This window comes from Salpingoeca rosetta (assembly GCF_000188695.1).
Source record: "Salpingoeca rosetta unplaced genomic scaffold supercont1.7, whole genome shotgun sequence".
In the NCBI taxonomy this organism is placed as follows: Eukaryota; class Choanoflagellata; order Craspedida; family Salpingoecidae; genus Salpingoeca; species Salpingoeca rosetta.
The window spans coordinates 1,712,831-1,737,388 of record NW_004754927.1 but is presented as its reverse complement, the minus strand read 5'-3'; the positions used below and the strand labels follow the sequence as shown (position 1 = coordinate 1,737,388).

The following is a 24,558-nucleotide window of genomic DNA, read 5'->3' as shown; positions in this document are numbered from 1 at the left end:
CATACCCATATTTCTTTTGTTTTTGTTGTTTGAGCGCAAGCGAGCAAAAGGTACTCACAAACTGGCTCCACTGGCACAGACCTCGCTGACAAACCAACACCCTCCCCGTCTCAATCAACAGCAGCACCCATCACCACCAAGGCACAAGCCGACACACCAGCCATGACGTCCACGAACGATGCTGTGCCGGAGGTGCTCGCCTCGTCTTGGGCCGAGTTCTGCGAGACCATCTGGTGTGTGCCCAGCGTCGCTGTGTTTGGCGTGCTCATGGTTGTTGCCTTTGTTTTGAAACTACGATCGACACAACACACTTCACACGCATTTCAAGAGAAAGGCTTGCTGCTCGCTGACACTCGCTTTGCGGACACTGGCTTGCTGACAATGGCTTGCTGCTGTTGTGTGTCTTTTCCTCCGCCTGCCCTGTGTGTGTGTGTGTGTGTGTGTGTGTGTGTGTGTGTGTGTGTGTGTGTGTGTGTGTGTGTGTGTGTGTGTGTGTGTGCGTCAACAGCAATGGCGGAGCTCGCCGCAAGCTGATCATCGACTGCGATGCTGGTGTGTTTGGTTGGGGTGGGGGGCGCGGAAAAGACAGGGTGGAGGGCTGTTTGTCAGCCATGAACTCTGCTAAGCATCTCTGCACCTGGGTTGCTGTTGCGTGCTTGCTCCAAGATCACCGATTCACCACCACGGTCTCCGTGTCTGCGACTGTTATGTATGCTGATGATGGCAATCCACTCATTGCAGGCACGGATGACACGGAGGCCATTCTCATGTGCCTGAACTGCCCCAACGTGGATGTCGTTGCCATCACCTGCGTCAACGGCAACATCCACCGCGATCAGGTCATCCACAACGTGCGACGCGTCCTCTCCCTGTGCGGTCGCACCGACATCCCCGTCTTTGCAGGTTCATTGAGCCGCACTTGTGATCATGCCTGTGTGTTGAACATGGGATGAACACAACCTTGCTTCCTGTGCTCAGCTTAGCTGCTGCAACGTGAAAGTAGCAAACCCATCACCCCCACTGACAAACACGCACACACGCATTGCCAACTCACTCATGCCGCGAACACACACACACACACACACACACACACACACACACACACACACACACCACCCACCACACACACACACACCACACTCGTCGTCGTCGCGACGGCTTTTAAGCAACTGCCTGACAAGTTGACTATTAGTTGTCAAGCTAGATCACCATCTCCCCGAAGGTCCTTCTCGGCAGCCGGTGCACGCGTTGACCTTGGGTCTCTACCCTTTGCAGTTTCGTAGACGTTACGGATCCATGTGGCAGTTCTAAGAGGCAGACTGTACACCGCGACACACACACACACACACACACACACACACACACACACACACACACACGTACCCACCCACACGCACACACACGCACACCTGTCTGTGCAGGCGCTGTTGCCCCGCTGGTTGCGCCGCTTGAGGATGCAAGCTTCTTCCACGGTGCAGACGGACTCGGCGATGCCGACACGAAAGGCGAGGCGCCGGAGAGCGAGTGGCCGCCACTGCAGGAGGAGAATGCTGTTGACGCCCTCATTCGCATCTGCCGCGAAGGCGTCAAGCCAACGGCAGAGGTGCGCGACTGTGTATATGTGTGTGCGCGCGCGACTGTGTATGTGTGTGTGTGTGTGTGTGTGTGTGTGGAGGTGTGTGTGTGGAGGTGTGTGTGTGTGGTGATGGTACGCATTTGTTGTTGCATGGTCGATTCGTCATGTGTGTATGTGCGTGTGTGACTTTCGACCAAAGAGGCGTGGGCGTCATGAACACGCCGCGTGTTCACCGATCGTTCGCTGTGTCTCTCCATCACATGCCAGGGAGACAACGTGCACCAGGTGCACATTGCCCAGCTTGCCGACGCCCTGGAGACAAAGGAGCAGCAGCAGCGCAAGTTCATGAAGGGTAAGCACTTAATCTGTGTTGGAACACGACGTGTGTCCAGCGTTGCCAGCGAGACCATCGTCGTTTACATCTTTATCTAAATCCTCGTTGGCGTGTTTTTTCTGCTCATGTTTCCGTCATTCCCCTTCCTCACACACACGCACATACACACACACACACACATGCACACACACACACACATGCACACACACACACACACACACACACACACACGCACACACACACGCACGCATGCACGCACGCACACACACGCACGCACACACACACACGCACACACACGTACGCGCGCGCAAAAAACCACGCCTGTGTGCATGCGTGTATCGCATTGTCCGCTGTCGGGTGTGCCAGCGCTGGCGAGCAAGGGCGACTATGAGGGCGCGCGTCGCATTGATCTCGACATCAAGGACACCTCCTCCCGCATCATGTCCCTGCGCCGCGCCGCCGAGACCATCGGTGCGTTTGCCATGTGTGCGTGCGTGCGTGTGTGCGTGTGTGCGTGCACAGAGTGTGTATGGTTGGTTGTTGGTTGTTTCTGTCCGCGCAAAAGTGTGCAGTGTTGCTCAATTGGCATGAGGCATTCATCAATCTGCATCTGTCTCGCTCACTGTTATCGTCACCACCCACCCCAACAACCCCCCCCCCCCCCAAATGTCCCTGCCACGACCACGACCACGACCAGGCCACGGCGAGTGCTACCCAACGGTTGAAGTGCTTGCGCTGGGGCCACTGACCAACCTCGCCATTGCCGCGCGGCTCAACGTCGAGTTCCCGGCCACCGTCAAGCATCTTTTCATCATGGGCGGCACGTACCGCGCACGGTGGGTGCATGTGTGTGCGTGTGTGTATGTGCGTGCGTGTGTGTGTCTATGGGTGATCAAAGGAATGCACACATTCCATTGACAGGTTTGTATGTTCTCGCGGTGGTACGCTGTATTGCATCAGTGTAGACTTGAACACTCACCAGCAAGTCTATCTCCTCTCCCCACTCCCATTTCCTGCATTGCATGCAGCGGCAATGTGCCGTACAACGCGTCATCTGAGTTCAATGCCCACGCCGACCCGGAGGCACTCGACATCTGCATGCGCGCGTTCATGCGTCCCGTCCTCGGTGTGTGGTCACATGGGCAGGCATCGTGTGCACTTGGGCACGAGTATGCTCGCACACGCATGTGCGTATACGTTCAAGTGCACGTTCACGAACTCACGTCAATCGATACCGCCTTGCACTCACACACACACACACACATACGCACACACACACAACCAACGAAACACACAACTCACAGTGACGTGGGAGGCGTGCCTGGACCACGCGCTGCCGTGGGATCGCGTGCATGCCTGGCGCGACAAGCCAACCAAGAAGGCAGCCTTCATCACCAAGATCATGCACCACACCCGCGCTGTACGTACTTCCGTTACATGGTTGACGCTTCATTCCATATTGCAGACCCATATGTTTGTCACACACACAATCACACACACAATCACGCACACACAATCACACACACAATCACGCACACACATACGCACACACACAATGCACGCCCCACCTCACCTTCAACCATCACACCTCAATTCCGGCAGCTGTGCGAGCGGGAGGGATGGCCGTTTGTCCCTGCAGATCCACTCGCCGCCGCAGTTTGCCTCTACCCTGATATCGGTGCGTGCGTGCGTGTGTGTGTATGTGTGTGTTTGCATGTGTGTACGTGCATGTTGAGCACAACCAAACCGCTTTCTGCAGCCCCATCCCTCTCCCCGAAACACACCTTCTTCCAGCTCACCCTGCTGCCCACCACCACCACCACCACCACCACCACCACCACCACCACCACCACCACGCGATCGCCAGTGACGGAGAAGGGTGCGCAGCTGCACTACGTTGAGGTTGAGCTCGCCGGTGCCAAGACGCGTTCACAGTCCATTGCTGACCTTGAGGACATGACAAAGTGCGTGCGCAACTGCTGGCTCATCACGGACGTCAACTCGGATCGCCTCTTTCACGCATTCTGCTCCATCACAGACGAGTGATGCGCGCGCTCGGGTGCACGTGACTGACAGTGGCTGCACGTGATTGGTTGTGGCTGCGTGCTTTTCAATTGTGCTCGACTGTGATTTGATTGGATGTTTGCGTGGGCTTCTTTTGACGTTTCATGCGTGTGCCTGCACCATCGAGCAGCAGACACGCCTTCATTTACTTTCTGATGGTCGCTTGCTCGGTTGTTTGCAATGGTGGCATGAACAAATGTGTTCTCGGTTAAGTCAGTTGTGTCCCTCTCGGTGTCTTGCATGTGGCTCATATGCGCTCTCAATTTTTGTATTTTCAGCCGCCCCACAACACACATCATTTGCACATCATCAGAACATCACACCGTCGCAGCATCGTGAGCGAAACAAACAAAACGAAAGCCATTCAAGCCAACAGGAAGCAAAGCAGGATGAAACACAAGAACAACGAGCAGCAGAAGCAGCAAGCAAAAGTGGAAAACAAACCACAACTGAAAGTGTGCACAGTCGCAGCATTGAGGAATTGGTTGCACACGTGTGGCATCAAGCTGATGATGATTGATTGCGCAGGTACGGTTGCAACAACGCCGCCCACTCTGCCGCCATGCCTTTCTCTTCCTCTTGCAGATTCCATTCCCGATGTGGAGTGTGCTGTGGACACATTGGTTGCATGCGTGCATGTGGGTGTGTGTGCATGCATGTGTGCATATGTGTGTGTGTGTGTGTGTGCGTGCGTGTGCGTGCATGTGTGTGTGTGCGGCAGTGAGCGTTGGTTGGGTCAGCTGGCATTGAAATCCAATGAACCTTGGGTACCATACCACAACAAAAGTCACAAACAACAACAACAACAACAACAACAACAACAACAACAACAACAACAACAACTACAACTACAACACAACATGGTTCATGATGTTCCTTTCCACCAGCCACGTGTACACGCGTCACAACTCACGATGATGAGAAGATCGCCCCGGCACTCCACGGCTGTGGCCTCGTCGAGGTCAATGTATCCTCTGAAGTGGTGCGGCTTGCCCCCAACGGGTTTGTAGTACTCAAGCACACGTCCCTTGCGCGTGATGAAGCGGCGCTTGCGACTGCGGTTGCCTTCGCCCTGCTTGTGGAACCACCCGCACAGCAGCTGCGCTCGCTCCCGTCTGGCCGTGAGGGAGGTGATGGCGGGGGAGGGGGAGAAAGGCGAGGGAGATAAATGCCGTGAGTGGTTGTTGCATACTCCTAGATTATGCACGAAGACCACAGTATTTCTGCTCCTCTGAAGCAACACACAGACAGACAGACAGGCAGACACACACACACACACACACATACACACACACACACACACACACACACACACAAGCAGCACAGGGCATCGTGACTGACTGTGCGTGTTGGTATTCCTCCTGCGTGAGCGGGTGCAGCAGCGCAGCCATGTCTGCCTGTACACTCTCCTCACTCGCACCGGACGCGTCTGCAAGCAGAAGCTCAAGCACACCGCATCGCCCGCCGTACGTCCCTGGGCAGCGGTGGCGGTAGCGGTTGCGGAGGTAGTTTCAGTCGAGCACACGTTGGTGAGATGTCACGCGTCCACAAAGGTGGTTGTGAGAGAATCAAGAAGCACACACAGAGACACAGACAGCAAGAGATAGACACACAGACACACACTCTCTCACACACACAGACAGACACGCATACAGGCATGCATACAGACAGACACACATGCACATACATACACACACACAGACTCAGCACGACGTACCGTAGATGAAGGTTGGCATGGGCTGCCTGAGGAAAGAGAGCGACATGACTTGGGAGCCGGCGTCAAATGAAGCAATCCTGCAGCACGCAGGGAACGCGCGCACCTGATGCGGGGGAGAGCGTGGCAGACAGACAACAGCAGCAACAGCAGCAGCAGTATGGTGGCGGTGTGAGAGAAGCGGGAGCGACAAAGAGAAAGGAAGGGGAGTGGGTATGTCAAGAGCAGTGTTCTCACATGAACAACGCAAACAAACAAACAAACAAACAAACAAACAAACAAACAAACACACAAACACACAAACAAACAAACAAACAAACAAACAAGCAAACAAACAAACAAGCAAACAAACAAGCAACGTACGATGACGCGCCCTTCGCGTCCGGCTGTGGCAAAGACGTGACCCGTGGGAGAGGCGGCAACAGCCAGTACAGCATCATCGTGTCCGCGCACAACAGTCATCTTCTCGCTGTCCTTGCAGTCCCACACGCGACACGAGCGGTCGTAGGAGCAGCTCGCCACGTGTGAACCATCGAGGAAGCACACGCCAACCACAGCATCCCTGTGGCCCTCAAACTTGCGCACAACGCGCAGCGTCTGTGTGCTTGCCTCCCAGTGCAGCACCAGCACACACTTGTCTGAGGAACCGGCAACAATAAAGTCACCACGCACAGCCAAGCGCGTCACGCGCTCGTCAATGTGCTTGAACTTCACCACGTGCACACCGCTCGCATCATACAGGTGCAGGCTGCCCCGCTGGTCCGCCACAAACACATGTGCGTCATCTGACGAGACGGCGACAGCGGACACACGGTTTGGCACCACGACCGTCTGTACCTGCGGATACACAGACGTGCTGTCAATCACGTGCGACACAAGTTCGCACTCGTCTCCGCTGGCGGCGTCGTCCGCGTGTGTCGGCAGCTGCGTCCAGCGGTGGAAACGAAGCGTCTTGTTCTCGGTGCCGAAGATGACAGCAGGCGCCTTGTTCATCACGGCCACGCTCGTCACCCAGTCTTTGCTGTCGTTGGAGAGTGTGCACATGTGCCGCACCTCAGGCAACACCCGCTCCCGCTGGCCTTGAGCGTGACTCCCGTGCTGTGTTTGATCGTCACCACCGTTATCGCCGACGTTGTCGCGGTGTGCGCTGCGCGTGGGTGGGGTGGCAATCAAACACGACACACGTCCGCTGTTCAGCATGCCGCATCGGCCAAACACGAGCCTCTGCCACTCCTCTACTGCGGGTGACGACGTGCTTCCCGCGTCAGCGTCCACGCTCGCTCCTTCCATCGCTGCTGATGCCTCGTCCAACGCCTTGCCGCTGTCATCGTGCGTTGGAGTTGGTCTCGCCGATTCTCCTGTCCCGCTCTCGTCCGTGCTCGCGTTTGCGTCTGCCGTCGTTGCTGCTGTATCGGCGGCGCTTGGTCCTGCGAGTGCCGGCACCGTCTTGAGTGGAATCACCTCCCACACTGCAGCGGTCTTGTCGCGTGATGCTGTGAAGAACAGCGGCAGCGTTGGGTGGCTCGCAATGCCAACCACCTCTCGCTCGTGGAACTGCAGTGTGGCTGCCGTGGTTGGCGGGGGCGATGCTGATGGCTTCTCACCTTCTCCTTCCTTGCTTTGCTCCTGCCGGCCCTCACCATTGCTCTCATGCGATCGCTGCGTGCTGGTTCGTGCTTGCAGTGCCATGTTGAGATTCCACAGATGAACAAGCCGATCGTCGCCCGCCGTCAGCAGATACTGTCGTGTGTCGAATGTTGTGCGTGATTGCGTGCTTGTGTGAGTGTGGAGGCAACCTTGAGCTCAAAAGAGAGTCAACCAAAATTGACAGCGAGGCAACAGCAACGGCAGTCAACGAGAGCACACGCCTCAACAAGAGAAGAACAAGTGTTTGTATACACACGTGACCGTCAGCTGAGGGCTTTGCGCTGTTGATCCAGTCTGTGTGCGCGTGGAAGTCTCCAATCTCAGAGAAGCTGCTCAGGTCTTTCTTCACGTGGAAGATCTGTAAAAACCAGCCGTGGAGGCCTGCGTTAGCATCATGTGCACAAACACACATACACCACGCATAGAACGGCATGGTGAACTGCATATTCACACACAACAACACAAACAACAACAACAACAACAACTTAAACAACAACAACAACAACTTAAACAACAACTTAAACAACAACAACAACAACAACAACAACATCAACTTAAACAACTTAAACAACAACAACAACATCAACTTAAACAACTTAAACAACAACAACAACAACAACATCAACTTAAACAACAACAACAATCACACACACATACACACACAACGCGCGCGCAAGTCCACCTTGATGTTGACGTCCCAGGTGGCGACAACGAGGCGAAGCGCATCGCCAGGCAGCGGCGTGATGTCGTGAATTGGCGATGACCCCGCTGGTCGGAACGACTGCATGCACTCCCATGCCATCTCCGCCTTGTCGACAAGGCGCCAGATGCGCAGGTTTCGGTCGTCACCACCTGTTGCCACCACCTCGTCCCCGCGCGTGTATGTGCATGAGACAACGGGGCACGGGTGTGGCAGCGAGCACAGCACCACCGCTGTGTTCAAGGACCAGATGCGCGCGCAGTTGTCGTTGTACGCAACGAGTAGCTCCGTGTTGGCGTGGTTCACGTCCATATCTCTGCACCCGTCCAAGTGGATGGCGCGCGTCTTGTCCATCTTCGTGACTTGGAACTGCCGTTCGAGATTGTGCGTCTCAACATCATACATGTGGATGCCGTTGCGAGCGAGACACAGCAGCTTCGTGTCCTGCTGCACAAAGCGCACGCGGCTCGCACGCCCTTTGTCGCCTGGCGAGTGGGTGCGAGTGAGAGAGAGAGAGTGTGTGTGTGTCAATGTGAGTGTGTGAGTGTGCGAGTGCATGTGTGTGTGTGTTTATGTGAACCAGTTGCACAACGCCTGTTTCACCAATCCAATTGCCACGACGCATGACACCAGACGTCATCAGCAACATCACCACCACCACCATCACCACCACCACCACCACCATCATCATCACACGCACACGAAGTGATCACGTCCAAACTGACAGTTGAGCGTTGCGATTGGGGCGCCAGTGTTGAAGTCGAAGAGGCGAACATCGTCCCCCGCCGCTGCGAGAAGATCCTCGCGCGCATTCACCGTCACGTCGCTCACCGTGCAGTTGAAACCACCAAACGTCCGCACAACAGACCCGTCTTTGGGGTCCCACACCTTCGCCGTCTGGTCACTGGTGTGTGCATGCACATGAACATATGTATGTTTAAGTGTGTGCGAGAGAGCCAGCGTGTGAAACGTGTGTGCACGAAGATGTGATGGACATGTGTGCTCACACGCACGTGGTGCATGGTGCAGTGCATTCATATGTCATATGCACGTGCAGCTGGGCGTGGTGTCGTGGCGTCACCACTGGCTACCGAACCTGGAGGCTGTGAGGATGAGCGGGCGGGTGGTGCCGACGAACACGGCCTTGGTCACGCGATCAGCATGGCCAGCAAAGGAACGGAGCAGCGGGCCTGGTGACGGCGGCATGTTGTTGTTGGCGGGGGGGGGGAGGAACGCGCAGGGCAAGAACGTGAGCATGTGTTAACCGACACAGATCGGTGCAATGTGTGTGTGTGTGTGTGTGTGTGTGTGTGTCAATACGTATGCACGTAGACAGGCAGACACCAGGCAGGCAGACAGGCAGACAGGCAGGCAGACAGGCAGACACACACACACACACACACACACACACACACACACACAGACACACACACACACACACACACACACACACACACACACACACAGACACAGACACACACACACACGCGCGCGCGCGCAGCCACAGCTACAATCTCCCCTGAGCGTACCGCCTGGAGCGTCGAGGCATGGTGTTGCGGGGAGGACGAGGGCGGTTTGATCGGACCAGGCGGCCTGGCAGATGGTCTGCAGCAGCGGCGCGTCAATCAGCGTATCCACGGCTGGGGCGAGAAGGTGGGCGTTGGTTGCGATGTTGCGAGGCAACCAGTGAGATGATGGGCAAACCATCTGCAGAGATGTTTGCTCGCGATCTGAAACAAACAACAAACAAACAAACAAACAAACAAACAAACAAACAAACAAACAAACAAACAAACAAACAAACAAACAAACAAACAAACAAACACGCACACACAGAGACAGAGAGAGACCCAAGGATGGTTGCGAGTACTGACTGCATCGCGCGAGGAGCTGGGCTGGCAGGGCGTCTGGGGTGTGCGCGAGGACATGTGCAGAGAGAAGAAGCAGTTGCCGAAGCCGCAGCAACTGCGAGGATGTGTGCACGTCGCTCACATTCGTTTCCGCACACTCAATGTCGTCAATTGTCTCGAAAATGTCAAACTCGACGCATTTTGCACGCAGCCAGTGGTAGTTGCTTGCACACACGCGCACTGCACATGGGAAAGGGAACCGGTAAATGTTCAGACGAAGAGGCGTGGGGCGAAATGAGATGCGTGCATATCACGAGCTGTCGCATGTGAACCCATACACATCAGGACACAGGAAAACGACGACAGGCTGAACCCACATAGATAGACACACACACACACACTGACAGACTGACGCACCCACCCACCCCCACACACACACACGCACAAACACACACACCAACACGTGCACACGCACCGAGGTCTGACCAGCGCTGCGCGCTGTGCAGATGAAAGGGAAGCTCGTCCAACTTTCGCGCGTTGGCGACACCATCGACAACAGCAGCAGCAGCAGTAGCAGCGTCATCACGACCACCATCAGCACGGCCGTCGTGGCTGCTGCCACTGTCGTCACCGGGTGTGAAGTAGAGCGGTTGCGGGGCAACGAATCGAACAGCCTCGCGTGGCTCGCCCTCTGGTGTCAGGTACGCCTTGGCAGCGTGCGTCCACTTGCCAATGAAATAGTCTGCAAGGAGACCGTGGAAGCGGTGCTGGAGGTCTGGCGTGGCGAGGTAGCGCTCGTGGCACGCCTCGACGAAGGAGCGGTGGTACCACGCGTGCACAACACCGCCGGGCGCACTGCGCGTCACCTGCAATGTGATATCGAGGGAAGAGACACAGGGTGGGGTGTCAATGGAGAGAGCGTGCGTGGGCGCGTGGGTGTGAATGAGCAAGGACAAAGCAATTGGAAGTCAATGGCCGGCACTTGCACGCAGAATACACGCACGCACGCACACACACACACACACACACACAGACACACACACACAGACACAGACACAGACACAGACACACACACACACGCACAGGCAGACAGACACAACACACACACACACAAACTACACACACACACAGACACAAAATACACACACACACAGACACAAAGTACACACACACACACCAAATACACACCATGACGTCCTTGAGCTCGCGGTGGATGCGCGCCCAGAGCAGCGGAGGGATGCGGCGAATGGGCGGTGTCCAGTGCGCAAACACCGCGTTTAAAACGGTGTCATCACAGGACAAAACGTCCTCCAACTCATCCGAGGACAGGCCGCGTTTAGCGCAGGTGACAAAGGCCAGGGCAGCCCGTACCAAGTCCACCCCAAAACGCGCCTCCAGGTCCTCCAACACGTGCTGGATCAGTGTTGCACACGTTGGCGGCAGCGTCTGCGCTGTCGTCTCCAGACTGTCAAACGACCGCCACGCAAACGCGCGCATGCACACAACACGTGCGTACAGCGGTGTTGGGCAGGCAGCACACGCAGCGAGAACACCCTGCATCTGGTCGTCAGCAAGACAACGCCCACCACGTCGCAGCTGCTGTGTGATGATGGCGTGTGTCAGGTCCCTGTCGATGGTGGACACGGGGACGAAGGATGCGTCCTTTGGAAAGCTGCGCCGCAACTCGGAGAACACGGGCGTGTCTGTGATGACGGAGACGAGCACAGCGACGTTTGGCGGCAGCGGGCGGGGAAAGAGGCTCGCCACGACAGACGGGGTTGCATCGACAGACGAGAGCTGGTCAAGCGAGTCCAGGACAACCACCACGGGGCGCACGGCAGCCGCTGCCACCAGCGCCGCGTGAAACGCAGACACCACATCGCGCAGGCTCAGCGCTGACGATGAGGACGATGGTGATGGCTCTGTCTTTGGCACTGTGGACGTGGACGAGGCGTCGCGCATGGCGTGATCATCATCAGCAGTGCCGATGTCACCATCACCATGACCATGACCAGCATCAGCATCAGCGTCAGGTTGAGTGGCTGCGGTCAGCTGGTCCACCAAGCCGTGCAGGAGGAGGCGCACGGAGCTCGACATGGGGCTCGTGCCCAGCAGGCGATACAATAGAAGCGGCTCATCGCGTCCAGCAGCCTGTCTTTGTTGTTGCTGCTGCTGCTGCTGCTGTTGTTGTTGGTGCTGTTGCTGTTCGTCTTGCTGTTGAGTGTCGGGTGCGCTTGTGGTGGTGGTGCTGCTGCCAGCATCCATCACGACATCGGGGTTGAGCGCGGGCGGTTGCGTGCACCCGAGCTTCGACCACAGCTGCTGTGTTGCAGCGCACATGAGCGATGTCTTGCCTGCACCCGAGACACCGTGAAGCACCAGCGGCCAGCACGTCGCCTTCTCGACACCATCGCCATCACCGCCACCGCCACTGCTGCTGCTGCCGCTAGCTGTGGCGTCTTCCTGCACTTGTGTCGCGCTGTCACCATCACCATCACTGTCATCACCACCTCGGATGGCCGCGTATGCGTGTGCGACAAGCTGTGCCACCAGCTTCTCCCGGCCGATGTGGGTCGACCCCTTGCTGGCAAACATGCGCTGGTGGTGGTGGAGCTCGCTCAGTACAAGCGGAGGCAGCAGCGGCACGGCACCCGACTGCCCTTGCTGTTGCTGCAGCTGTTGCAGTTGTAATTGCTGCTGCTCGCTGGCAACGCGAGTGATGGATGCAGTCACAAACGCCTCAAATGCCGCGCAGAATTCGGCAAGGTACGCCCGGTGTGCTGGGTCGTTCTGATCAATGCCTTTGTTCGCCACCCATGCGAGCGACTGCTTGTACACCGCCTTCACCTTCTGTTCCATCTCGTCTCGCAGGGCCGTGAGACGCTGGCGTGCGCGTGTGTTCAACGCAGTGCCGTCACTGCTGCCTGAAGAAGATGATGATGGTGGTGCGTCGAGGTAGCGGGCACGCATTGCATCGCCAGCACCAACACCACAATGCTGCGACGACGACGACGACGACGATGATGCTGGTGGTGCCAGGTCGGTGATGGTTCGAAGCAGCAGCATGGCGCGGTCACCAAAGCGCGTGTCGTCTCTCTCCGCCTGCCGAAACTCCCGTTCCGTCACTGGATATTGCGTATCAGGGGTGAGGGAGAGTGTAAGATGGAGGGCGTGGAATCACACACAGACACATACATACAAAACATACATACACACATACATACATACAAAACATACATACACACATACATACATACAGACAGACACATACATACATACATACATACATACATACATACATACATACATACATACATACATACATACACACACACATACATACATACATACATACATACATACATACATACATACATACATACATACATACATACATACATACATATATACATACATACATACATGCAGACAGACAGGCACACAGACAGACAGGCACACAGACAGACAGACAGACTCACACACACAGACAATGCACCGCACCTGACATGAACGAGTCCTGGAGCTCCTGCCGCAGTTGGGGATCCAGCGAAGGGAGATCGCACGTGGAGGCAATATCTGCAAGCGCAGCAGAGATGCGAGGCCCATCGCGTGACCACTGCAGCCAGGGCGGGAGCAAGCAATGTGAGTTGGACGGGCAGAGAGGGGGGCCCTGACATTTAACAGCGGCATGCTTCACTGCGTTTTGCATGTGAATGTGTGTGTGTGTTGTGTTGTGTTGTGTTGTGTTGTGTTGTGTGTATGTGTGTGTTGTGTTGTGTTGTGTTGTGTGTGTGTGTGTGTTTTTGTGTGTGGTGTGTGTGTGTGTGTGCGTGTGTGTGTGTGCACGAGCGGAACGTCCGACCCACTGACTGCCTTGCCTGACCTGCTCTGCTGTGTCGTCGTCGCGGAACTGCAGGAGCTCGTACTTGTGCCCAATGTCATTGAAATCTTGCTTGTACCAGCGGTTGAGGATGGTCTTGGTCTCTGCAGATGCATGCTGGTCAAGGAGCTGGAACATGGCTGCAGACATCTCCAGCGGCGCCGGTGTCCATCCATACTTGTCGCCCAGCATGCCCTGTGTTTGTGTGTGTGTGTGGGAGCGGGGAGGGTAAGTGTTGGTAGTTGAACATACACTTTGCATGAGCAACGCAGGGGCAAGATGACCAGCATACAGACAAGGAGACACGCATGTGACTACACATGTACACACATGCGCACACACGCACACATGCACACACACACACACACACACACACACACACACACACACAAACACGTGCGCACACACACACACACACACACACACACACACACACACACACACACACACACACACAAACAAACACACGCACACAACACAAGCCTGTCCAAGCAACGTACGAGGAAGCATACGCCGGCAGACTCCCGGACGATGGTGGAGACCTCTCGCAAGCAGACGTCCACGGTGTCGTGCGTTTCGGACACGTGCTGGGAGATGCCCCATCGGAGTGTGGACAAACTGAACTCCAATCCATGCTCCCGTGCTCTCTGCCTCAGCACAGGCACGCTGCGTTCCAGCAGCGCATCTCTCTCCACAGCAAAGTCTGTAGATGTGCGTGTGCATGAAGGCGTGTGTGCGTGTGTGTGGTTGTGTGCGTTTGCGGAAGGGGATGAGGCGGGTCTGGATATGATGTGATGGCGACGTGACCACGATGACAAACCACAAACTCACACACAACACAGCACACACACACACACACACGCAACACAGCACAGGCACACACACACACACACACACACACAGACACAGACACACAGACACACACACAGACACAGACACACACAGACACACACACACACACACACACACACACAGCACAGCCAACCTGTGAACGTGGATGAGACAAAGACACGAATCGTGTTGCTGTGCTCTTGCGGCTGCACCCGCGGGTCCAGGTGTGCCACCATCGCTGCCAATCAATGCACAATCACACACAGCGAAGACGAGCCGAGACGAACCACAGAGCAGCAGAGAATGGTCCTTCTCAAGTCCACTCAAAACACCCTTCACTGGAACTGCAAAATCCTGCCTGACGCGTTTCACACCACCAGACGATGGTGACAGGATGCGCTCTGCTCCTCGTTGTCGTCGCAGTTGTTGTCGCAGCAGCCACGGCCACTGCGACGGCAGGCGCGTTGCGGGTGGGAGATCGGCCGAGGCACGGCGCGGTGCTGTCTGGGAAGACGGTGTGCTTTGACGTTGCTGGGCTGAGGCCCGCCACCAGCTATGAGGCGCGCGTGTCGTATGTTGGTGTGGTGCCGTCCCTGTTTACACTCACCTTCGCCTGTGGCAAGGATGCCGAGGAGCACGACAGCTTTTCCCCCGAGCCTGCTTCACTTGGGGTTGTTCTCGCCGACCAAGGCGATGACACGGCTGTTGTGGATCACACCGGCTCCAGGCGTGTTCAACGGCTCCAACAACAACAGCAACAACGACAACAGCGACAACAGCAACAACAGCAACAACGACGGCAGCTGCTCGACACGAGCAAGATCATCTTTAGAACAGATGTGAAGGGAGCGCCCATCTCACCGGGCGCCGGTGGCTGCAGCACTCTGTGCGTCACCGGAGAGTACGCCAGTGTGCCCATGTACCGACATCAGAGAGATGGGGAGCCAGTGCTACGGTTCACGCTTGTCGTTGAGGAGAACGTTGTGTTTGGGCTGGTTCCAACGTCTGTGGTGTGGCTGATACCGACCATTCTTGTGCTTGTCGCACTTGTACAACTGCTCATCGTTCCACGTCTCCACACCCACATCCTCCGCCAATACCGATGCTGACACACATTGTGCGTGCGTGTGTGCGTGTGTGTTGTTTGTGAGAGAGAGAGTGTGTGTGTGTGTGACAGACCGTGCCACTGCTGACACCAGACACCACCAACACCGGCACAAACACGTTGCAAGCTCGTTTGGATGCGTCACCTTGCCATATTGGGATCATGTACTTTTATACAGATCAGAAGGAGGAGGACGCAAGGCGCAAACAGCGATTGTGCGCACCTTGCTGCCATATGTACACACAAGCAAGTAAACGACAGTCAAAGAGGGAAAACAGAGTTAAAAAGGAGGGGAGGGGAGAACGGAAGAGAGGAGGAGAGGTGTCGCGGAATGGGTTGGCTTTGTGATGCACATGATGTCATCAGCCATCGGCGGTAAGGATCAGCGCACGGGGTAACAGCAGCAAACGGTGGATCAAACTATGAGAACAGAAGCCGGGGACGCTTGATGACAGCACAACACGTCGTGCCCGCAACAAATGCGGCATGGCTTGATCAATCCATGGTGGTGAGGATCTCCAGCCGTTTCAACACCTGTTCAGAAAAAAGGGCGGGCGAAGTGGGTGAGGGGGACGAGTGGGTCATTGTGTGTGTGTGTGTGTGTGTGCGTGCGTTGAGTGTGAGTACGTGAGTGAGTGAGAGTGAGTGTGTGCGCTTGCACAGGACAAAGCGTAACGACGAAGAAGATGTTAACACGAAAGCAGGAGGTATGAGATCAACAAGAGGGGAAAGGTGCAAAAGGTTTGAAAGGAAGGTTTCGCACACCACTAGGATGGCTGAATGGGAGAATGCCGCCCATGAGAGGGTGGCAAGTCGAGTTCAGTCATCAGACATAAAAAGTGTGCATGTTCGTGTTCGCAGGGGCTACCGTTGCATAATCAGTGCAACATCAAAGCAACCGGCTTATCCTGCGGTTGTTGGTGGACAAGGAAGGAAGCAAGGGACGTGGGGAGGGTGCAGAAGGCAAAAGAGGGGGGAGGGAGGAGGGAGGAGGGAGGAGGGAGGAGGGAGGAGGGAGGAAGGAGATCCGAGGGCGAGTTGCAAAACATAAGGAAACATCGAGTGGGAGTAGCGGAAGAGAAGTAAAGGAAACGGCGAGCAGAAGAGAAGAAGAGGGGGAGGGGGGCAGAGCCAAAGCGAGGCAACGCGCACATGTGTCCTACCTTTGCGGGGCTGGTTTCTTGGATTTCACCCGCTAAGAACATCTCGTCCACCAACGCATACACTTTGTAAAAGTTGAACAGGAGATCCAGCTCGCACACGTTTGTGAAAAACTGGTTGAGAATCTGCCAGCCACAAGCACAACCGACAAGTTTGAGTCAGAGAAGAGAAAGGCAGGCATGTGCGTGCAATGCAAACGGCACACACGCACACACACACACACGAAACACACACACGAACACCAAACAAACAAAACTACAAAGCGCCAGTGCACACACACACACAAAGGGTGTCTCTGCGCACCTCGACAAAGTTGTGGATGGCCTCCATGTACGCAAGGTTGTTGTCGTTGATGTCCACGCACAAGCAGAAGAACAGGCCGGCATATCGTCTGTACACAATCTTGAATGTGCGAAACTGCAAAAGACACAAGAAAAGACAGCACGTGAAGGGGGTACCAGCTGGAGTGAGCGTGACAAGTGACAGTGAAGAAGTGACGGGGCACCACAGACGCTTTCTTCACTCATCCGCACCTCTGTGCTTTCGTCGCAATCCCACACCACATAATAAACACAGTGACACACACACACACACACACACACACACAAAAGCACACACACACACACGCACACACGCACACACACATGACGCACGCAACCGCACCTCGACAAAGTTTGTGTGTTGGGAGCCACGAACGGAGACAAGAGCGTGCACCTCCTCAATCAACTTCTGCTTCTCATCGTCCTCAAAAGGCATGTACCTGAGACCAAAAAAGGTGAGTGGAAAAGGTGAGCAAGGGCAGCAGCACCAGAGAACAGGCACACTACCCGCAAACCAAACAACCAAAACAACCACCACTGGCACAAGAGCATACATCAAGCACGCACCATTTTGCCAGACGGGTTTTGCCCGCCCGATTTTGAATCAAGAAGAAGCGAATCTGCCACACACGCACACACACACACGCAGTGGTACGTGAGTGGTGTGTACATCGTGAAAAACTTACAAGGCAACAACACACACACACACACACACACACGCACACTTGTTCTCTCTCCGTCTCTCTCCTTCTCATATCGCCGCTCACCATGGTTGGTGGGTTTGGTGTGTTGGGAAAGTGTGGTCCGTTTGTGTTGGAGAGAGCGACAACAAGGCAAAAGCCTGAGGGCGGAGAAAAATGACGAAAGAAATCCAGTAATGCGGCAGTGCTGATGTTCGACAATGAGAATCAACAGCGATTAGCGAAAAGCTTTAGAAAACATCACAGAAGAATGTAAGGTCGAACTTCTCATTTACTGACAAAATAATTTGAGTGGGCGCAAGCACGCAAAAGTTGCCGGCGCGCCGTTGCAAACGCAAGTCTTCTGCCGCGCACCGCTCGAAAGGCGGTTTGGCGCACAACTGTCACATCACACACAACACACACACACACAACAAAGGCGCGCCGGGCAGCCAGCTTGCTCGACTTACCGTGTTCACCTGACTGTCCCCTCCTTCCCCGCTTGCTTGCCATTGCCGTTTGCGCTCCTTTGGTTTGGCTGGCTGCACTGGCTGGTGTGTGTCTGCTCGACATTCAACCGTGGGTTCGAGCGAGCAAGAGGCCCACGACTCCATCCCTTCGCCCGCTTGGTATGGCCAGCTGTGTCGAGCTCCTGTTCATCATCACCATCAGCGGTCGCACGGCTTTTCTGTGCTGAATGCCGCCACATTTGACCGTTATAATTTGTGGCTGCTGGGGGATCATGGCAGTCACGGCGCGCCATCTTTCCTGCGTCTTGTTGTGTATCGCCATTCTGTGCCGATGCACCTCTTCAACTTTCACCCTCAGTCCCTGTGCTGAAGTAGAAACGCGTGTTGTGTCATCCCTCTTTCCCACTCACCCGACGCTACACACCCTTCTCCCTCTTGTCGATCCGGTATTTGCCCTGTGCTGTTTTGGCGCCCCCATGCCCCTGGCATTGCATGTGCACGCAGCAACAACGCAGCAGGATCAAGTAGTGCCACCTCCACGTTGTTGAACCCGTCCCCATTGCCGTCGCCATCGCCATGTCACACAACCACCACCATCATCCGCAGCAGCAGCAGCACGAGGTGAGCGCTGCCACGCAACGCCACGCACGCGTTTGCTCCTGTGCTCATCAATCGACACGCGGTGGTGTGACAACACAACACACGCTCCAGCAATGCTACTGGCAGTGGGCAGCTCTTGTCCATTTGCCACGAAACTCACACACACACGCACACACACACTCACACACTCACATGCACGCACGCGTGCTCCTGTGCCTTTGTTTTTGCAGCAGCAGCAGCAGCAGCAGTGTTCACTCCCTCTATTGCCTCCCGAGATGAGTCAAGCTGCGTGCTCTTCGTCACCTGCGGGCATTCCGTGTACACCGCCACGCAATGCGCGGAGCACGACGGAAAGCGGCGCTGCCGTCAACGCCAGCCCCTTTGCCAACCTCAAGCTCCTATCGCAGCTGGCCAGCCCCCCAAGGGAGGATCGCCAGACGCAGTCGCTACAGCGACAAAAGAGCGCGCAGGTTGGAGCTGTGGGTGTGGGTGCGCGCGCGCGCGCGTGTGTGTGTGTGTGGGTAGGTGCATGTGTGTGTGTGTGTATGTGTATGTGTGCATGTGTGTGTGTGTGTGTGTGGGTGAGTAGGTGTGTGTGTGGGCGTGTGTGTGGGCGTGCACCTGAGCGATTGAGATAGTGTGGGGGTGATGCGGTGAGGGACAACACGCGCGCAAATTGTGCGTGTTGATTGCTACAACGGCTGTTGTTGTTTCTGCTGCAGTGCACAATCACTTGCGCCACTGACCAGCCCTTTGTTTTGGCCTTTCAGGCACTGCGCACGCTGACGGCGGTGGCAGCGCAAGAGCTGCAGGCGTCGCCTGCGCGCGCAAAACCAAACCTTCAGTCGTCTTCATCGCCTCAGACAGATGATTCGCCAACAACTGGCGATTGTCAGCAGGGCAGCGGGCGCAAGGGGAATACCCTCATGAGCATCACCACGCAGTGAGTGCCGTCCGTGTGCATATGCGCGTGTGTGATGGTGTCTGTGTGTTGTTGTGCGTTTGTTGTTGTGTGCTCGTGTGCGCGAGAGTGTCTGCGCACGCGCGTGTGTGTCTGTGTGTGCCTAATTGTGCCAACTCACGTGGGCGTGCTGCCAGGTTCTGCGACATTTGCAAAGGCGACATTGGCGCTGAGATTGCCCTGGACACCGTGGCACGACAACTCGGTATGCCCTCGTCCTCTCTTGGTCGTTGCAACATCACACGTGGTGATGATGATGATGAAGAAGAAGAAGAAGAAGAAGAAGAAAGAAGAAGAAGAAGAAGAAGAAGAAGAAGAAGAAGCAGCAGCAGCAGAACATACATTGCAACATTCACCCAACACAAATACACAAACACATACGCAACCATACGCTCTCTCTCTCTCCTCCTCCTCCTCTTCCTTTCTGTTTAGGTGTTGGTCGGCGTCGCATCTATGACGTGGTGAATGTGTTTGAAGGGCTGGAACTTGTCACGCGCAAGGGCAAGAACACATACATTTGGAAAGGATTTGACAACATCAACGGGACGCTCGCAAAGCTCAAGGTGCGGTGATGAGGTCTCGGCTGTGCGCGTGCAAAGCAGTCAGCACGCGGTGTCGTCTGACTCTTTGCTGTTCGTTTAATTTCATTGTTGCTGTTATGGTTGCTGTTCTTGTTCTGGTTGTTGTATGTGCGGCCTTTCCCTTCAGCTCACACGCTTTTCAACGTGCGCTGCGCTGCCTCTTTTGTCCACAGGCGCTGTCCATCACCCACCTCGACAGCCCCACTCGCCCATCTCACACGCTTGACGCTCCACAGCAGGTGAAACACCCCACCTGTTGTTGTTGTTGTTGTTGTTGTTGTTGTTGTTGCTGTTGCTGTTGCTGTTGCTGTTGCTGTTGTTGTTGTTGTTGTTGCTGTTGCTGCTGCTGCTGCTGCTGTTGCTGCTGCTGCTGTTGTTGTCTGCCCGATACCATCACATGTGCGCATAACAACATCGTCTCAATTGTGCTGTTCTCCCTCATCATGATGCCTCGCTGCGTCATCAATCACACACAATCATATGTCCAACAGTCTCCGCTTCAAGGTGTGTGGTGTTGCTTCTACACGCACCCACGTGCACATACACATGCAATGCAAACAACCAATGCAGCCACTGCCGTGTCTGTGCATATGTCGTGTTGCCCTCTTCCCATCTCACAGCACGCCATGTTTTGCACACGTGGGTGTCTGTGTGTGCAGAGAGCGAGGCGACGAAGAAAGAGCGTTCGCTGGGTGTTCTTGCACAGCGGTTCATCATGCTCTTCATGCGAGCACCGGTACGCCCACGCCAATGTAACCGTGCCCTCTTGTCGTCGCGCCTGTTTGCTTCTCTCTTGCAAGCATCAGCTTGCAGCATACTTCCAGTGTTTCTGGACTGTCGCCTGGTCTCTTGTCTCAGCTTGTCGTTCATCAACACTGCTCTTGTCTCTCTTCACTTATCTCTCTTCTCGTGCTCAGGACGGTATGGTGAGCATGGACGAGGCAGCAGACAAACTCATCTTTGGGCCAGGCTGCCCCGAGGAGAAGCGAAGCAAGAGTGCGTTCAGTGCTGTTGGTGGTGGTGGTGGTGGCGATGCTTGTGCTCGTTTGCCTGTTGTTGCTGAGTTTGCATGCATTGATTCGTTCACATCGCTCATTAATTCATAAACACATTGATTGATTGCTCGCTTGCTTGCTTGCTTGATTTATTTATTGAATCATTCATTCGCCCATTCATTCGCCCATTGTTGTACACACGCGCGCGTGTGCACGCATTCCTATTCCAACAGCGAAAATCCGCCGCCTGTATGACATCAGCAACATCTTGATGAGCCTGAACCTGATTGCGAAAGTCAGTGAACCTCCGTCACGCCACGACAACAAACGCGCCGTGTTTCGCTGGTCAAGCATCGACCTCTCGTCCCTGCAGGCAGCCTCAGGTGTGTATGTGTGCGTGTGTGTGCATGGTGCCCTGTGTTTGTGTGTATTTGTCTTTCTGTCTGAAGGGCATTGGTTGTGCGAGTCTGCATTGTTTCTCGAACAGGTGACTGTTGATGATGACGCTATCGGTTATGTTGCGCGGTACATCTGCCCGCTCACTGTGCCGCATTCCACCACTGCTGCACCACATCACGACCGCCTGTCTTTCAGTGTCCAAAGTGAAGATTCGCACCCGAACAGAGACGAACAGACGAAACCAGAAACAGAGCCTGTTCCATCCAGACTCGCCTGAGGTACACGAATACCCCTCATTCACACACGCGCGCGCACGCACATTCACACACATGCGCGCGCACAAGCACGCACGCACATTCACACCCATACGCACGCGCATTCACACAACTCCCTCACTAATGTCACTCCCCAACACGAATGACTCCACCCTGCAGGGGAAAGGGAGCCCTACGCGTGGCCCGAAGAAACCCAAGCGGACGTCGACCACCGGTAGTCGCGCCCGCTCGCGTGCACTCGGCAGGCAGCCCTCGTTTGCCGCTGACACGCCACAGACGCGCCTGCCCTTCCGCTTCCCACAGTCGGCGCTCGTCACACCGCACAACGCTTCGCCGTTGTCGACGAACACCGCCTCCACCTCAATGGCGTCGGTGGCACCGGCAGGGACGGGCCAGGCGCAAGCAACAGCCGCGGTGGCAGTGTCCTCAGCACAGCACCGACATCAACAACAGTATCAACAGCAGCAGCAGTCGTCGTTGCCCCAATTCTCGTTCAACGACGCTGCAACTCAACAGCAGCAGCAGCAGCAGCAGACTTACGCCACCCACGCACCACAAGTGCACACACACCAGTCTCATGCTACCGACGCTCACGCACAGCGCACGCAAGACGCACCAGCTCAGTACCAGCAGCAGCAGCGGTGCAGGGACGTGCCTGGTGTTTCCATCTGCAGTTCAGTACCAGAGGAGTGTGCTGGCGTGATTCCGCTGTCGGCCGCCTTTGACACGCAGCCCACCGACACCTCGATGGCATCGGTGTTCACCCCGCCGCATGCTGTCGTGCGCACACCGTGCACGGCCTCTTCTGCCTCGTCCGCCACGACAGCGTCTGTCCGCAGCGTCATGAGCAACGCAGCCCCATCCACCATGTCCCGCTCGTCCGCGTCATCGCGACAGTACCGCTCCCGCGTTTATGTGTCTAACGCAGATCAGTCGCCGCAGTTCAGCTCGCCAGGGTTTGCAGGCGACACCGTCTCCAACACAGGCACGCCCGCATACACGCACGCATCCTCCGCGCACACCAACAACCACAAACAGCAGCACCAGCAAGAGCACCATCACCATCACCACAACGACCAGCAGCATCAGCACCAGGGCGGATCGTCGGAGCAGCGCATGTATTACAAAGGCCCGTCGCGGCGAGAGGGGCTTGCGCCATATCCCATCACGGAACACATCCAGATGGCACTTGGGTACTCGCCCAAGAGCCAGGAGAGGCTTTACAGACACACGCCACCACCATCAGCCAAGACACTTGCAGCAGCGCCAGCATCATCATCAGTCACCGCCATTGACACGTTGAATGTGCAGTACCACGAGCAGCAGAAACGCGTCGTCACTGGGCGCGACGTGCCGCCGTCATCGTCTTCATCATCGCTGACACACGCGCTAGCGAGCACGACAAAGCAGTGCCAGTACACGCAGGAGCGCATTCATGTCCAGCAGACGAGTGAGTACAGCTACCAGCAGCAATACCAGCACCAGCAGCAACAACAACAACAGCAGCAATACCAGCAGCAGCAGCAGCAACAACAGCCGTTGCACGGACTGGTGTTTTCGCCGCTTTCGCTTCCAAAGGAGGCTGGGCGCTCTGCCGTTGGACACACGCACGCTGGCGCGCACATGCCGAGGTGATGGTAGTGCCGAGTGGTGCAGCGGTGGAAGAAATCCAACAACACGGCCAGGTCAGTGACGTGTTTGGGCAGCAGTGGTGGTTGCACCCACGATGCTGCTCGTAGCTGCGTGCTGATGATTGAATTGTGCTTGAACGCTTGGCCGGGTGCAACACCTTCCTTGTACGCCAGGAGCCAGGCTGTCTTGCCTTCTGATGATGATGATGATGATGATGATGATGATGACGCTATTTGCTTACGTTGTCGTTTTGTCTTGTGTTCTTTGACGCTGTGTCGTTTGCGTCGTGGCATTTCTCTTTGTCCTATCGCTTGTTTGCTTCGTTTTCTCTATTCGCTTCTGCACCTTTCCTGTTTCCCCCCCCCCCTTCCTTCCGCTTGCATGTTTTTGCCTCCTCCTCCTCCTCCTCTCCCTCTTCAGCTGCTGCGAAGCACACACGTGTGCCCATTGCGCTTGTCTTTGTTTTAACTGTGCGACGAGGGTGTGACATGACGTGAATATCTGTGAATGTGGGTGAGGGTGTTGCGAATGTGTAGGTTGGGGCTGCTTCAATAGACAGACCATCGTTTATGAGAACAACGCCTAACAAAAAGAACAGGAGCATGTACAATACGTGTGTGTGTGTGTGTGTGTGTGTGTGTGTGTGTGTGTGTGTGTGTGTGTGTGTGTGTGTGTGTGTGTTCCGGGGAGTAGCACAGTGGTGCAATGAAGAGGACTCGCCTGTCACACCCCCGCTTTCACTCGAGCGTGACTGTTTCATCGACAACCGTGAGAGAATCCAGC

The 24,558-nt window shown here is 55.6% G+C and overlaps 6 protein-coding genes across 6 annotated transcripts in view; 3 read left to right on the top strand and 3 right to left on the bottom strand.

Moving 5' to 3' along the window:
• The first annotated feature begins 18 nt into the window (after positions 1–18).
• Positions 19–4,337, top strand: PTSG_03411 (uncharacterized protein). The gene is made up of 11 exons (XM_004995939.1): positions 19–233; positions 509–552; positions 742–903; positions 1,422–1,603; positions 1,844–1,928; positions 2,277–2,381; positions 2,608–2,746; positions 2,939–3,036; positions 3,215–3,330; positions 3,513–3,588; positions 3,778–4,337. The coding sequence occupies exons 1-11, from the start codon at positions 163–165 to the stop codon at positions 3,954–3,956; spliced, it is 1,257 nt and encodes a 418-aa protein (XP_004995996.1). The 5' UTR covers positions 19–162; the 3' UTR covers positions 3,957–4,337.
• Positions 4,227–14,929, bottom strand: PTSG_03410 (uncharacterized protein). Its single transcript, XM_004995938.1, has 17 exons — positions 14,751–14,929; positions 14,266–14,468; positions 13,769–13,960; positions 13,387–13,501; positions 11,074–13,010; positions 10,361–10,751; positions 9,910–10,125; positions 9,565–9,675; positions 9,132–9,225; positions 8,761–8,939; positions 8,018–8,520; positions 7,592–7,693; positions 6,052–7,428; positions 5,692–5,794; positions 5,316–5,448; positions 4,888–5,089; positions 4,227–4,583 (listed from the first exon to the last, which is right to left on the bottom strand). Exons 1-17 carry the CDS (start codon positions 14,830–14,832, stop codon positions 4,476–4,478), a joined length of 6,048 nt encoding a protein of 2,015 aa, XP_004995995.1. The 5' UTR covers positions 14,833–14,929; the 3' UTR covers positions 4,227–4,475.
• A 26-nt stretch (positions 14,930–14,955) lies between these two features.
• Positions 14,956–15,988, top strand: PTSG_03409 (uncharacterized protein). The gene has a single exon (XM_004995937.1). The coding sequence runs from the start codon at positions 14,980–14,982 to the stop codon at positions 15,703–15,705; it is 726 nt and encodes a 241-aa protein (XP_004995994.1). The 5' UTR covers positions 14,956–14,979; the 3' UTR covers positions 15,706–15,988.
• On the bottom strand, positions 15,850–18,028 carry PTSG_03408 (clathrin-associated protein 17). Its single transcript, XM_004995936.1, has 6 exons — positions 17,950–18,028; positions 17,750–17,802; positions 17,526–17,622; positions 17,166–17,279; positions 16,865–16,987; positions 15,850–16,235 (listed from the first exon to the last, which is right to left on the bottom strand). The coding sequence occupies exons 1-6, from the start codon at positions 17,950–17,952 to the stop codon at positions 16,197–16,199; spliced, it is 429 nt and encodes a 142-aa protein (XP_004995993.1). The 5' UTR covers positions 17,953–18,028; the 3' UTR covers positions 15,850–16,196.
• A 244-nt stretch (positions 18,029–18,272) lies between these two features.
• Positions 18,273–24,352, top strand: PTSG_03407 (uncharacterized protein). Its single transcript, XM_004995935.1, has 13 exons — positions 18,273–18,491; positions 18,837–18,953; positions 19,163–19,402; positions 19,703–19,875; positions 20,031–20,098; positions 20,326–20,456; positions 20,648–20,713; positions 20,966–20,978; positions 21,134–21,210; positions 21,392–21,470; positions 21,703–21,852; positions 22,064–22,146; positions 22,303–24,352. The coding sequence occupies exons 2-13, from the start codon at positions 18,909–18,911 to the stop codon at positions 23,776–23,778; spliced, it is 2,601 nt and encodes an 866-aa protein (XP_004995992.1). The 5' UTR covers positions 18,273–18,491; positions 18,837–18,908; the 3' UTR covers positions 23,779–24,352.
• The window catches only part of PTSG_03406 (uncharacterized protein), a gene marked incomplete at its 3' end in the record, with an annotated part of 2,691 nt that continues 2,475 nt past the window's right edge, over positions 24,343–24,558 (bottom strand). Inside the window, exon 6 of the mRNA XM_004995934.1 lies at positions 24,343–24,357. Within this exon, the coding sequence (XP_004995991.1) occupies positions 24,343–24,357 (15 nt within the window). The remainder of the gene's footprint in view (positions 24,358–24,558) is intronic.

Excerpts from the sequence above, each read along its gene's own strand:
- PTSG_03411 (XM_004995939.1), top strand. The coding sequence starts at position 163 with ATGACGTCCACGAACGATGCTGTGCCGGAGGTGCTCGCCTCGTCTTGG. Across the intron at positions 904-1,421 it reads CGACATCCCCGTCTTTGCAG|GCGCTGTTGCCCCGCTGGTT; the intron begins GTTCATTGAGCC and ends CTGTCTGTGCAG. Across the intron at positions 1,929-2,276 it reads GCAGCGCAAGTTCATGAAGG|CGCTGGCGAGCAAGGGCGAC; the intron begins GTAAGCACTTAA and ends CGGGTGTGCCAG.
- PTSG_03410 (XM_004995938.1), bottom strand. The coding sequence starts at position 14,832 with ATGGTGGCACACCTGGACCCGCGGGTGCAGCCGCAAGAGCACAGCAAC. Across the intron at positions 13,011-13,386 it reads CCAGGACTCGTTCATGTCAG|TGACGGAACGGGAGTTTCGG; the intron begins GTGCGGTGCATT and ends CGCAATATCCAG. Across the intron at positions 8,940-9,131 it reads CTCATCCTCACAGCCTCCAG|TGACCAGACGGCGAAGGTGT; the intron begins GTTCGGTAGCCA and ends TGCACACACCAG.
- PTSG_03409 (XM_004995937.1), top strand. The coding sequence starts at position 14,980 with ATGGTGACAGGATGCGCTCTGCTCCTCGTTGTCGTCGCAGTTGTTGTC.
- PTSG_03408 (XM_004995936.1), bottom strand. Across the intron at positions 17,623-17,749 it reads AAAACCCGTCTGGCAAAATG|GTACATGCCTTTTGAGGACG; the intron begins GTGCGTGCTTGA and ends TTTTGGTCTCAG. Across the intron at positions 17,280-17,525 it reads AACACACAAACTTTGTCGAG|TTTCGCACATTCAAGATTGT; the intron begins GTGCGGTTGCGT and ends TGTCTTTTGCAG.
- PTSG_03407 (XM_004995935.1), top strand. The coding sequence starts at position 18,909 with ATGTCACACAACCACCACCATCATCCGCAGCAGCAGCAGCACGAG. Across the intron at positions 18,954-19,162 it reads CGCAGCAGCAGCAGCACGAG|CAGCAGCAGCAGCAGCAGTG; the intron begins GTGAGCGCTGCC and ends TTGTTTTTGCAG. Across the intron at positions 22,147-22,302 it reads TCCATCCAGACTCGCCTGAG|GGGAAAGGGAGCCCTACGCG; the intron begins GTACACGAATAC and ends TCCACCCTGCAG.